General features: G+C 40.4%; 1 protein-coding gene across 1 annotated transcript in view; it reads left to right on the forward strand.

Moving 5' to 3' along the window:
- slc25a12 (solute carrier family 25 member 12) overlaps positions 1-15,236 on the forward strand; it is a 71,546-nt gene that overhangs the window by 54,025 nt on the left and 2,285 nt on the right. The window contains exons 14-17 of the mRNA XM_033023958.1: positions 6,621-6,761; positions 8,829-8,967; positions 13,107-13,265; positions 13,378-13,468. Of these exons, the coding sequence (XP_032879849.1) occupies positions 6,621-6,761; positions 8,829-8,967; positions 13,107-13,265; positions 13,378-13,468 (530 nt within the window). The remainder of the gene's footprint in view (positions 1-6,620; positions 6,762-8,828; positions 8,968-13,106; positions 13,266-13,377; positions 13,469-15,236) is intronic.

Here is a 15,236-nt window from a genome sequence, read left to right on the forward strand (position 1 = left end):
ATCCTCTCCATGTGTAAATACCTTAGTCTCACACGGTTTGAAGCACAAGCATCTTTATTGTCTAGTTCATCATCACACATGCAGTACATCACATGTTCAGTCTCTACTGAAGATCAGTAGGCGAGTTCTTACACCATAAATCATATAATCAGACGGAGTTATAATTACTAAGCATTCTAATTGGCTAACATGCAATAGCCAATCTACACCATGCTTATTTTTTTTATCAAGTTCATCTAGATTATTATCTTTTTATCACAAATTTAGATTTCCTCATTGTATGCTATTTTCTTTGCTTCCTGTCATCAATTTTTATATTGAACCTAATTTATAAATTTCACAGTTACTTCCTAGATTTGCCTCATCCATTTCTAACTTCTTAAACCTTCAGATCTTTCACGCACACATAAAACCCTATTTCCAATGACTTAGACAATGACACCACACTGCCACAATCCCAACACCTTTCCAGTACTGCGTTCCCACTACAACTGCTTCTTGGTATAAAATTCTGTGCAATTTACTTTCTTCCTGCTCATCTTGATGATTAACACAGAAGATGTGTGTTGGGCAATATTTTTCACTGAACCAATACAGTTAAAGAAGATGACCAGATCCTTAATTGCATTGCTATTAAACAGGACCTTGCAGTACATTTGTAAGGTCGCATTTCTCATGCTACAACTGTTAGTTTAATTAAGTGATTGTGAAGTGCTTTGTGGTGTTAAGGATGTGAAATGCATTTTAGAAATATTTGTTTTTCTTATTCCAATTTATAACAATTAAGTATCACTAAACTCAAGTTTATTTGCAACAATATACAAAATTGAAATTCTAATGACCTGATGAATGTTGTATTTGACTCTCGGCATTTCAGAATTTTGTGATTGTCCAGACAAAACTGAAACCAGAAGAACAAACATTCTGAAAACCAAGACAGACCTGTCAGTGGATGTATAAAAGGACACAAAGTGCTGTGGTAACTTAGCAGGTCAGGCAGCATCTCTGGAGAACAGGGATTGGTGACTTTTCGGGTCGGGGCCATTCTTCAGTCTGCTGGTACTGCCTGATCTTCTGAGTCCGATCCGAAACGTCATCTACCCATGTTCTTCAGAGATGCTGAGTTACTCCTGCACTTTGTGTGCTAAAGTGTATTAACCAGCATCTACAGTTCCTTGTTTCTACCATCAGTGGATGTGCCCGTAGCTGGGCAAAACTCCAACAGGTGCCACTTTCCACTCAGGATCTGCACTGTCCATGCAGATCTCAGAGTCCAACGGGCAGCGTGAACCTCTGCAGCTTTCGCAGTCTTCAGGCTGGGAAATCTGCCGACTGAGCCCACCACACATATCCTTGCACAAGCACAGCAAACCCATTGGGAGAAATGGGCTGCTGGAAGAAATAAGTAAAAGCATTTATTTGATGTAATTAACTTATATTAAACATTTTGATTTTTCAATGCATTACTATTTTAACTTTAAATTCATTTTTTATTGTTTTAATAGTAATTTCTAACATGTGCAGAGTGAATGTTTGTGAATATCAGAAACATTCATTTTAAACACCAGGAATGACAGATTGGTGGGCAATGGTTCGTTGATGGCGATAGAGCCTTGGCTTCCAGTTAACGGCGTCATCTTGGACTATGCTATGTGTGGTCCTGGCCTGGGACTGACCAACTTCTGGAGAGTGGAAAGTCTGCCCCAGTGTAGAGGGATTTTTAAATTTGCAGCATATAATTCCATCAGTCAGACAGGTGTCTCAAACAATTAGAATGAAGCTATTCCTCAATTTTCTTGGTTAAAATTGTTGATTTCTAAAATATAATTCTGTGAAATATATTGATTTTGCAAATCCAATTCTTATTCATACAGTAACAGTCTTCTTTCTCCAGTATTCTGCATTAGCTGCTCACTGAATGTACATTATTTCTCAAATCTTTGCATAATGACAAGCAACACATACTGAAAGTAATTGTTAATCTTCAACCTCCTGTTTTCCCAGACATTTAGTTTAATCTTAATTTAGTTAATTTTAATAAAAGAGAGTGCAAAATTAGTTTGTTAAACTTTGCAGATTAAAACTAGAAATTACAGTATATTGTTCTGATATATTGTAGAAATCCTTTGAGGCGTTTCCTAAGTGGACCTTCATCTGTGAACTCATGTAGTAAGTCTCAGGATACTATTTCACATTCGAGGGACAGAGTCACGGTGAGCATGCTCCTGAGTTTAGTTGACATCTTAATATGTAGACTGATCTAGGAGGTTAAAACTCGGCATCAGTGAAGTTCCTTGGGTCATCATCAGCAGAATTGTATGTGACCATTATCTGTATCGGCATGCCCAACATATTTCTCATTCCACCATCACTACATTGTATAGATTGAGATTTTAAAATGAAAAACAAATGTAATGAAGCTAGATTGCTAAAAGCAAATTACTTGGTGTCCAGATAGTTAATTAGTCCAACAATAATGGGGAAAGGCTCTACAGATCGATCATATTCAGTGAAGAATGGTGATGGACAACTGAACAAGTTCATAAAATGAGACAGTATGGAAAAGTTTGCAACGTGTCTGAAAATGCAACTATTCTCTACCAAGAGAGAACAGTCCTACTTAAGTTCATTCTGTGGTGCACACCATCATGAGTACCATAGCCCAGTTTATTTTATTCATGTTATTTTATTAATGTATGCTGTGAAAGGATATAAAGTGCTAGAGTAACTCAGCAGGACAGGCAGCATCTCTGGAGAACATGATAGGTGACATTTTGGGTCAGGACCCCTTCTCTAGAGATGCTGCCTGACCTGCTGAGATTCCAGCATTTTGTGTCCTTTTGTGTAAACAGTGTTCCCATGATATGTGCTGAGCCCTGATAACCTTGATCTGTAAGGCTAAGGTTTCTGCAGTGGGCATTTTCATGTCAAACATTGCACCTTATAAGTCACTTCTCAATTGTATGTTTGTTAAGAGACTTCAACAATGGTATCAATCAACACAGGTTCTCCCCGGTTACAACAGGGAACCTGAACAGTTTGTAGGTCAGAAATGAACAAAAAGTGTGTGGGAGAGGATCACAGAAACAGCTGTGACGGGAGAGCGAGCAGGTGCAGGGAAAGCAGCTGCCAGCTGACCTCGCTGCTTCAGTGAATGAGGGACAAGGTCTGCTCAGTACTGACAGCTCTGCTCGATTTGGTTGTTGTGGCAGGGGAGGGGAGTTGGGGGTGGGGAGAGAAGGCACGTGGAGATGCCCTGCTACCACCTAGCAGAAGATGCCTGCAGCAGCCGGTGAGTCCATCCAGCCAGTCACAAAGAATTGTGTGCAAGCTGCCATTAGTTGGTTGATCATAACCTGGGGAGGCCCTGCACCTAATTGCTGACGGGTCTGCTTGTAGTGTTCACAGTGGATTCTGTCAGAGCCAATCAGTTTCACACCTCATCAGAAACCCAATCCATATGGAAAGAAAGAGGGATGTTGAAAATCAGCCCTCAAAATTAAAGCAACATTGGTTCAATATTCCACGAGGCACAGAGTTAATGTCTCAGGTCGGAAAGCTTATATCAGAGCTGATAGTAGATTGTTGTCCTGAAACATTAACTCTGTTCATCCTGTCACAGTGGCTTCCGACTTGCTGAGTATTTCCAGCATTTTCTATGTTTGATTTGATAGGGTGCCGTGGCAATCTGTCAGAGCCATCCAGTGATTGTGGTCACAGCTGACAAATTCAGAGGCCATTTATGACAGAACACTCACTGTAATAGCATTCAAATGAAGCAACCTTACCCAGTCCCATTCCCCTGCTTTATTAATGCCATTGGGTCTGTAGGGTTAGGGATTGGATAATTCACTTATTACTCAACATTTTGCATCGGAAATAAATACAATTTTCCAAATATCTGGAGAATACAATTATCCCCAGACTCAGCCACATAAATCATACAGCTATGAAGAATGAATGGCTGATGTGCCCATCCCAATTTCTTTTTTTTAAGAGAACTGTTCTGTTTAGGTCCTTGGTCGAGTCTTATAGATTAGTGAATTGTAGGTGCCAGTCTAATTGGTTTTTGAAAATTCCTATGGAATTTGTTTCTATTTTCTTTTCAGATTAGGGATTTCACATTGTATCAACCCTCCTCTGAAGAAATATCAGATTTTGTTCCCCTCCACTTTTGCTAATTATTTTAACTCTGATCTCTTGCTGACCTTCTTATCAGAAAAACACATTAATTAGTGTATTAAAGACTCCCACGATTCTGAATATTTCTATTTGACTTTCTATTCATATTTCCCAGTTGTAAAGAAAATCATTCTGAGCTTCTCAGACTCTGTTAATCTAATGTCCCCCAAATGTTATCCTGATGCATCAGTTTTATGCTTTTTCTAGGACCTTTCTAACATGGTTTTTGTGGACAGTATTCTGACGAGCTGACACATATTCATTGGTTGTTATCGCTAAACACATGCAGCAGATCAGTGTTTAGTTCCATTAACTTCAGTGGAACCATATTTACAGAGATGAGCACAAGTGGTCAGTATTTTCTCATTTGTTTAGTACCAGTGGATAACATATAGAATGATAAAGTCAGAGGGATACAGGACTGAAACAGTTTGTATCGATTATCAACCACCCATTTACACTAATCCTAAATTTAATTCTGTTTTTGAATTCTCACCATAAACTGCCCCCTTTGCTCTCACCCGTGATTCTACCGCTCTCCTATAACATTGGAGTGACGACAAATTCCAGTGGAAATCAGCACAACATGTTTTTGGGATATGGGAGCGAAGTGGTACCCAGGTAAAACTCGCAGTCAAGAGTGAATGCAGTAACTCCACATACAGAGCACCCAAGTTCAGGTTGAATCTGGGTTTCTGGTGCTGCAAGGTGTTATCTCCACTATCCTCCAGAATCTTCCCCAAAGTCCTTTTAACAAAGCTAAGTATCCCTATACAGACACAAAATTCTGGAGTAACTCAGCGGGACAGGCAACATCTCTGGATAGAAAGAATGGGTGGTGTTTCGGGTCAAGACCCTTCTTCAGACCCGTCTCGATCCGAAACTTCACCCATTCTTTATGTCCAGATGCTGCCTGTCTCACTGAGTTACTCCAGCATTTTGTGTCTAACTTCGGTTCAAACCAGCATCTGCAGTTCCTACAAAACTACGTATCCCTATGTTTGTTTTACTATCTGAATGGAGCCTACACTTTGAGGTGTTTACGTGTCCCTCTGCAGAGCTAGTAATGCCGCTGCCTTAGAGCTCGCATTAGTGATTTAAAAGGAGTAACATATTTTGATTTCCCAAAGTAGAAATGTCAATTAGCACCAGTTGTATGTTCACAAATGTTAATTTCCAATTTAATTTAGAAATTGAGCACCAGATCTGAAGCAAATTTAATTGCCTTTTCACAAAACATAATGCTGTCAAATGTCAGGAAATATCATGCCGCTTCAATTTAGATTTTCCAATCTTAAAACAAACTTTCACACTTTTGGGTAAGCACATCTGTTAGAATTCTGAATATCTACATTGGAGAATGCTGGCACTCCATTCACGTAAAAGTTCAGTTTGAAAATTTTTTTGGTTGTTTGGACGATGGAGTGAGAAGTGGGTTCATTGAAATCAAACTTGACGTGCCAGCAATTAAACTTTATTCGGGAATATTTTCTTCAATGTTTCTTAAGTTAATCAGCAGACGGAAAGGCTTTACGAGAATCACTCTTAGATTTAAAATGAATTGGGCTTTAACCAAGCTTGTGAATTGAAACGTTTTTAATGAGCAGCATCTTTGAATATGAACATTTTGTATGTGCTATTTACCTTAACCACTTGAGTAATACTGCAATTAAAAAGCCTGGGGAGTTTGTTTAATCCAAATTTTATCAGGAGTTTAATGAAGGACTGCATCATATTAAATAAAATCAGAAAATGTTGGGAATGTACAGCAGATCAGGCAGCATAAGCAGTGATCTGGCAGAGCTGCTGCCTCACAGCGTAGAGACCTGGGTTTGATCCAGACCTCTGGTGCTGTTGATTTTATGAATTATGCTGTGCCCTATATTACAATCACTGTTTGGTGATCTCAAAATAAATCTTAGCAATGTTTGCTAAGATCCTTTGATCCCCTTATCATAATATATAAATTCTATCATTGAAAATTCTGCTCAATCACATTTGGAAATTTGCCTGGTCTGGTGTATCATGGATTTTTCCTGACAATATGAAAATATTTCATTAATGTAGATTTGCTTTTGATTACTGTTGAAAGTGAGATTTATATGTTACATGGTGCTTAACTTTCCGGGAATACGCTCCATTGGTTGGAGTTTATATTTGGTTGGGTCTTCTCATTGTTTTGGTTTGACAAAAATGATTGTCTTCAAATGGTTACTTTTGAAGATTTGCTTTCTTTTATACATTGTCTCTATTTTGTGGAAATGTAATTGTTGGGAAGGCATTTTCTGCTGCTGTGGCATCTCCACAATTTTATCCCCATATTTTTTAGGATTAATTTAAATATCTCCAATAAATTAATATGTTAAGATAAAATCCGATGGTGAAACTAGAATTAACCATAATTGGAATGGAAGTTTTAACATGTTTATTTCTTTCAGGCTGGAGCTTCTCAGGTGATTTTTACAAATCCACTGGAAATAGTGAAAATTCGATTGCAAGTTGCAGGAGAGATCACCACTGGTCCCAGAGTCAGTGCACTCTCTGTAATGCGTGATCTTGGATTTCTGGGTTTGTACAAGGTGGGTGGTTCCTTGTGTTAACATACCTATGTGTATGTGGTCAATATCAGACATTTAAATTGATTTCTGTTTTGGAAAAAGATTGCTGTAGAATATTTTTTGAATTCATAAAATCTGCTCAGAAGGATTGTTGTTTCAGGATTTATTAATTTTTCCAATCTACTGTTCAGTTTATTTTATTGAATTTATTTTAATTTTAAATCTGTTTCCATCTTTGGATTTCTGTTTCGGTCTAACTAGTCTGTACTAGATTCAGAGTCTTCTGAATCAGTTTCCTATCCCGGGCATAATCATAGCAAATAAATATGCATTTTCAATGGCTTCATTTTTATGTGTTGATGTCTAATATTGCCCACAATATTCAATATTCACAATTATCTAAATGGTGGCCGATTAGGAGAAGGGGAGATGCAGCGAGACCTGGGTGTCATGGTACACCAGTCATTGAAAGTAGGCATGCAGGTGCAGCAGGCAGTGAAGAAAGCGAATGGTATGTTAGCTTTCATAGCAAAAGGATTTGAGTATAGGAGCAGGGAGGTTCTACTGCAGTTGTACAGGGTCTTGGTGAGACCACACCTGGAGTATTGCGTACAGTTTTGGTCTCCAAATCTGAGGAAGGACATTATTGCCATAGAGGGAGTGCAGAGAAGGTTCACCAGACTGATTCCTGGGATGTCAGGACTGTCTTATGAAGAAAGACTGGATAGACTTGGTTTATACTCTCTAGAATTTAGGAGATTGAGAGGGGACCTTATAGAAACTTACAAAATTCTTAAGGGGTTGGACAGGCTAGATGCAGGAAGATTGTTCCCGATGTTGGGGAAGTCCAGGACAAGGGGTCACAGCTTAAGGATAAGGGGGAAATCCTTTAAAACCGAGATGAGAAAAACTTTTTTCACACAGAGAGTGGTGAATCTCTGGAACTCTCTGCCACAGAGGGTAGTTGAGGCCAGTTCATTGGCTATATTTAAGAGGGAGTTAGATGTGGCCCTTGTGGCTAAGGGGATCAGAGGGTATGGAGAGAAGGCAGGTACGTATTGATCATATTGAATGGTGGTGCAGGCTCGAAGGGCCGAATGGCCTACTCCTGCACCTAGTTTCTATGTTTCTATTAGCCTTACCAATGTTCATCATTAACTCTTCATGAGTGAAGAATTATAAAATCTATATTAACCTCATTTAATCTGAACATGGGGCCTTATCTGCCTGCATTATCTGAATGCACTTATTTCTGTATTTGGCACTTTTCCATTCATTTCCATGCCCCCATTCTTTGCTCCTCATCCCAAATGCTTTAAACCCTCATTTATCTACATTTAAATTATCTGTCATATTCCCCTGTAAATTAATCATTTTATTCACTGAGCTCTTCTCTTTGGTTCCTCAAAGTATTTTAAGCTTGTCCTGTTAATGTAATGTTCTGGAATGTGATTCTACATGGAATATTCAATGGACATAAGAGTCTCTTTAATTGTTGCAATACAATTGAAATCTAGTTTGTAAAATAGATTGTGTAAAGTAAGATTTCCATGAGGAAAATCCTTTACATTATGTAGAGTTGGAATCTGAAGTGAAGTGCCTGATATCATGGAGGCAGGTCCCATAGTGGCCTACAAGAGGGAATAATAAATATATGGTGGGGAAAAAGTTGCATTGCTATTTGTGAAGGGCCATTGAGTAGAACTAGACAGTTTATCTAATTTATAGCTGGTGTGCACATAATGGGCTGCATGGCCTGCAATATCATTCCACTATGCTGCCTACATAACTGAATTTAGATTAGTGTGGTAGAGCTATACAGCTTTGAAACAGTACCTTTGGCCCAACTCGTCAATGCTAAGTTGCCTATCTATGCCTGTCCCATTTTTCTGCATTAGGCTTATAACGCTCTGGACCTTTCTCTATCCATGTACCAGTGAGATTGTTAGCTTTAAAGTGACAGAATTTCAAAGGTAGCTTTTCTTAATATTTGTTTAACAAGGTTATTTGAACATAATTGATCATGTAATGCCTAAAAAGTTGCAGTTTGTATCTAAATGTTGATTTTTTTTTGTTTGCTTTCGATAGGGAGCAAAAGCCTGTTTCCTTCGTGATATCCCATTCTCTGCAATCTACTTTCCAGTTTATGCTCACACTAAGCTATTATTTGCAGATGAGAAGGGTAGGTTGGGTGCATTCCAGCTTCTTGCAGCTGGTGCTATTGCAGGTAAGAAGGAGAGACCACAAACTTCAATTAGTAGCATATTTTTATTTTGATGGGAGGGATTTAATACCACATGTTTGTATTCAGTATCAGAATTGCATTGTATTTGTTAGTATTAGGCATGTAAGCTTGAATTTTACAATTTAGTAGCTTGAGAGTGAATTTTGAATTTCAGACTTTTTGTAGCAATTGTGATAACTGAAAATTAACATAGATGTTATATTGATAATTGCCATTTGCCTAACCTTTTATAACAAAAGGTTACTTGAGTCTTTCCCATATTAGTTCTCCTCAGCCTGGCTGACATTTACAGTTGCCAAAAACATTAAAATGGATTGCCTGGTTATTTATCTCGTGGTACCTTGCTGTGTACAAATTGTGTTCTATTCTGTGCATTACATTATTACATTGTTTAAGTTAGAGTTATACAGCACGGAAACAGGCCCTTCGACCCAACTCGTCTATGCCAACCAGCATGCCCCATTTAAGCTAGTCTCATTTGCCTGTGTTTAACCCAACTTCTATACTCAATACCCTGACTGAAGAAGGCCAATATACCAAAAGTTTATCACCCAACTTGTGATGCTACTTTTGGGAAAATGTGTACCTGTACTCCTAGATCCCTCTGCTCTACAACACTTCCTAGTGACCTACCATTCACTGTGAGGGGCTTGCACTGGTTTGACTTTCCAAAATGCGACACCTCTCACTTATCTGCATTAAACCATTTTCCAGGCCTCCATTCCCTCATCTTCACCATGGATGTCCTGTCACTCTACACCTCTATCCCCCACCAGGAGGGTCTTAAAGCCCTCCATTTCTTCCTCGATCGCAGAACTAACCAATCCCCGTCTACTGATACTATCCTCCGCTGGTCCTTACCCGTAACAACTTTTTGTTTGACTCCTCCCATTTCCTCCAAATACAAGGTGTAGCTATGGGCGTGCACATGGGCCCAAGCTATGCCTGCCTCTTTGTAGGGTACATCGAACAATCTTTGTTCGAGGCGTACCATGGCCCTATCCCCAAACTCTACCTCTGCTACATCGACGACTGCATTGGTGCTACCACCTGCACCCGTACACAACTCACTGACTTCATCCATTTCACCACTAACTTCCATCCGGCACTCAAATACACCTGGACCATTTCCGACATTTCCCTACCATTTCTACACCTCACTATCTCCATCGCAGGGGATAGACTACTGACCGACATCTACTATAAACCCACTGACTCCCATGGCTATCTGGGCTACACTTCTTCCCACCCTGCTTCCTGTAAGGACTCCATCCCCTACTCCCTGTTCCTCCATCGACGCCGCATCTGCACCCAGGATGAGGTGTTCCACACCAGGGCATCGGAGATGTCCTCGTGCTTCAGGGAAAGGGGGTTCCCCTCTTCTACTATAGATGAGGCTCTCACCAGGGTCTCTTCTATATCCCGTAACTGCTCTCACTCCCCATCCCCCCCCCCCACTCGTAATAAGGGCAGAGTCCCCCTTGTCCTCACCTTCCACCCTACCAACCGTCACATACAACAAATAATCCTCCGACATCTTCGCCATCTCCAACGGGATCCCACCACTGGTCACATCTTCCCATCTCCTCCCCTGTCTGCTTTCCGCAGAGACCGCTCCCTCTGTAACTCCCTGGTCAATTCGGCCCTTCCCACCCAAACCACCCCCTCTCCTGGCACTTTCCCTTGCAACAGCAGGAAATGCTACAATTGTCGCTTTACCTCCCCCCTTGACTCCATTCAAGGACCCAAGCAGTCTTTCCAGGTGCGACAGAGGTTCACCTCCATCTCATCTATTGCATCCGCTGCTCTAGGTGTCGGCTGTCCTACATTGGTGAGACCAAGCGTAGGCTTGGCATTCGCTTCGCCCAACACCTCCTCTCGATTCGCAATAACCAACCTGATCTCCTGGTGGCTCAGCACTTCAACTCCCCCTCCCATTCTGAATCCGACCTTTCTGTCCAGGGCCTCCTCCATGACCAGAGTGAGGACCACCGTAAGTTGGAGGAGCAGCACCTCATATTTTGCTTGGGCAGTTTACACCCCAGTGGTATGAACTTTGACTTCTCTAATTTCAGGTAGTCCCTGCTTTCACCACCCCTTCCCAGCTCTCACTCAGCCCACTGTCCCCGCCTCTTCCTTTCTTCTCCCCGCCCCCCCCCCACCCTCACATCAGTCTGAAGAAGGGTCTCAACCCGAAACATTGCCTATTTCCTTCGCTCCATAGATGCTGCCTCACCCACTGAGTTTCTCCAACATTTTTGTCTACCTGCATTAAACCATTAGTCATTCCTCAACCCATTTGCCCAGCTGATGAAGAGCCTGCTGTAATTTTTTAGTTAATTTTTTATTTTATTTTTATTAGAAGTACGGTAAGTTACAATAATACACAACACATATGTCTTAATACATTTTTTGTACCTTCATTTTTTGAGCTTTAAAAAAAAGATAGAAGTAAAGGAAGTAAGGAAAGTGCGCAAGAGTCGTGAAGGTGCAGGAGAGTGTTGAGAAAAGAAAGCCCCTTAGAAAAGAAGTTAGAGAAGGAAGTAAAGAAAGAAGGTAGACCCTAGAAAAGAAGGAAAAAGAAAGGAGAAACAATCGCTCTATTATAACATTAAACTCCGCAGAAAGGGGACTACCAACCAAGTCTGTTTTTGTTGGAGGGTTTTTTTACCCCCCGTTGCCAGATCCTGGCACCTTTTATTTATTTATTTTTTAAATTACTATTGCACCTTATGCTTGTAATAGTTCCAAAAACGTAGACCACGTCTTTTGGAAGTGGTCTGCTTTGCCTGCTAAGAGGAATCTCATCTCTTCCAGATGTAATGTTTCAAACATATTTGATATCCACATTTTTATTGTTGGTGTAGGCGCATTTTTCCAGAATTTAGCCTGCTGTAATTTTTGATAACGATCTAAACTGTTTACTATACCACCTTCTATTAAATCATCTGCAAACTTTTTTATCATGCCTTGTACATTCTTATCCATGTCGTTGATATAAACCACAAACAACAAAAGGCCCAGCACTGATCCCTGAGGCACACCATTCATCACAAGCCTCCAGTCCGAAAAGTACCCTTCCACCACCACCCTCAGCTTTCTTCCATAAAGCGATTCTGTGTCCAGTTAGACACAAAATGCTGGAGTAACTCAGCAGGACAGGCAACATCTCTGGAGAGAAGGAATGGGTAATGTTTCGGGTCGACACCCTTTTTCAGACTGAAGGGTCTCGACATGAAAAGTCACCCATTTCTTCTCTCCAGAGATGCTGCCTGTCCTGCTGAGTTACTCCAGCATGTTGTGTCTATCGTTGGTTTAAACCAGCATCTGCAGTTTCTTTCTCTGTGTCCAGTTAGCCAGTTCTCCCTGGATACCATGCAACCTAACCTTCCAGTGCAGCCTATCATGCGGAACCTTATCGAATGCCATGCTGAAGCCCATATATACATCGATGGCCTTGCCCTCATCAACCTTTTGTTTCTTCATCAAAACTTCAATCAAATTTGGAAGACACAATCTCCCACATATAAAACCATGCTGAACTTCCCTAATCAGCCTATCTATCAAAATGCATATATATTATCCCACAGTATCATCTCCAGTAGCTTATCTACCACAGATGTTAGATTCACTGATCTATAGGGCCCAGGCTTTTCTTTGCAGCCCTTCTTAAATAGAGGCACAACATTAGCCACCGTGCAGTCATCCAGCTTCTCACTCATAATTCGTAAATAACTCTGCCAGGGCTCCTGCAGTTTCTTCTCTAGCTTCCCAAAGCGTCCTCTGATATATCTGATCTGGCCTCTGAGATATATCTACCTTCATACACACTAGGACATCCGATATTTCCTCTATTCGTATTCGGACTCTCCTCGACATCTCCATTAACTGTCCCAAGTTCTCTAGCCTTCATGTTTTTCTCCATGATAAAAGCTTTTCACGTCAAAAGGTTCCAATGCAAGAGCTAGTTCTTTGCATAGTAAATGGGAAAAATTTGGGACATTTTCATTTAAGTAGTAATCAATGGCATTGGTCGCTCATGCCCGTCACGTCTTACTGGAACTAGAGACTGATTGTGGTTTATATCCACAATATAACATGGTTATTTCATTTTATTTTAGGTATTCCAGCTGCGTCGTTAGTAACTCCTGCGGATGTCATCAAAACAAGACTTCAAGTAGCAGCTCGTGCCGGTCAAACTACCTACAGTGGTGTTATTGACTGTTTCAGAAAGATCTTAAAAGAAGAAGGTCATAGAGCTTTTTGGAAGGGAGCAGGAGGTATAGAGATGCTATGAAAATAATTAAAGGTCTTGAAATAGTAAACATCAATCAATGCTCTAATCAAATGGCCAACTATCGTATACAAATTTGCTTTTTATTTTTCTCACAGCCCGAGTCTGCCGATCCTCTCCTCAGTTTGGTGTAACTCTAGTGACATATGAACTTTTGCAACGGTGGCTGAATATTGACTTTGGGGGAATGTGAGTATGCTTTGAAACCTTTCCACAAAACATTTCTTGCCATTTCTTAATTTCCATTGTTTTGGAAGTCTGCATTCCATTTCCAGGTCAAACATTTCAAAACAAAATTTACTTTCAGTGCAGCACAACATAATTATTGTTGTCATATGTTCACAATATTTTATTAATTTATGAAGTCCTTCTCTGCCAAGAACTTAGAATTCCAGCAAGAACAGTCTGTTCCTGAGGTCTTGTTTTTATCGAATGGTAAATGATCTTTCAACTTGTCAGTCAGGAGTGGTGGCATGGTTTATCCAAGTACTTCGCTGAGTTGTCCAGCTGTCACTGTTGAATTATTTGAAGCAGGTGTTTGTCTCCATCTCTTTCCACAATAATGAGTATGCCCCCATTCTTGTCTAACGGCTGTATGAAACTCAGTGGGTTTGAATGCTGTATTCATAACCAAGGTGGTGCAGTGGCACAGCCATTGCTGCCTTACAAAGGCCCAGGTTCGATCCCGACTACAGGTGCTGTCCGTATGGAGTTTGTACGTTCTCCATGTGACCTCCTGGGTTTTCTCCGGGTGCTCCGGTTTTCTCCCAGATTCCAAAGACGGCAGGTTTGTGGGATAATTGGCTTCTGCAAATTGCCCCTTGTGTAGGATGGGCAATCATTGGTCAGCGTGGACTCGGTGGGCCGAAGGGCATGTTTCCACACTATATCTGTAAACTCAACTAACTAAACAATGAACTAGTGTGCAGCTAAGCTACAGGGTAAGTGGAAAACAATATCTCTACTCCAGAAACAAGTTAGCTACAACTTTAGCTGTAGAGTGCAGGTGATGCTTGCATTTGAAGGCTAAACTCCAAATCATTGTCTAGTCATTCAAATTGAAGCATATGAGAATGTGGGCCTTGAACCTGTGCTAAATGGAAATCTTCCACCAACCTGTCCCTGTTGTCCTAGAATGCCCTTCAAAAATAGAGGCCCAAAGGTAACCCTGGAAAGCATGGACTTTATTCTATATCTTAGAAGATACCTCTCAATAAATGTGGTAATTTAAATTGAAATTCACCATTATCATCAGTGTCTTAGCATGGCTTTTGGCCATCTGAAGAAGTGTTAGAAGATCAAGACCTCAGTCCTGGCTTGAAGCTCATGGACTCTTGAGCAGCAGAGATTCCCATGTTTCTATATGCTATTAAGATATGGTCTGCCTAGAACAAGTACATTCACTTGGGGGAAAAAGTGTAATGACCCAACGATTCATGGTGTGTCCAGGATGGCAATAAGAGCTTCAAATGTATTTGTTAGAAATGCGTAGAAACTCAACATAAAAGTCAGATGGAGCACACCAGCTTCCAATTACCAACTGGCACCACCTCAGTCTGGTCTCAAACACTTCACAACAGTGACAGCAATTCATCCTTGGTCCTGAGAGATGCCAAAAACATTTATCAAATGAGTATTCTTTTGGATAATTCTTAAATGATATAAAACACAGGAAAAGATGCAGTATGAATCCATTAGAGGCTGAATGAAGAGCAATTTAATTGATGCACTTTCATGAAAGGTTTGTCTATTACTTATTTTAATATCAGGAACCATCAGGTGAGAGCTTTTTAAGAATCCCTCCAAAGCTCAAATCTCAGAACTGAAAGTACATTAGCTAACAAAAACACATTAATTTTATGAATAAGTATAGCCAATTGCAACATTTAATAAATTCTAACAGATATCTGAGCTGATCTTTTCACCCATTTGGCAAATTGATCTTAAGAATAGTTCA

This window comes from Amblyraja radiata, chromosome 7 (genome assembly GCF_010909765.2).
Source record: "Amblyraja radiata isolate CabotCenter1 chromosome 7, sAmbRad1.1.pri, whole genome shotgun sequence".
NCBI classification, from domain to species: domain Eukaryota; kingdom Metazoa; phylum Chordata; class Chondrichthyes; order Rajiformes; family Rajidae; genus Amblyraja; species Amblyraja radiata.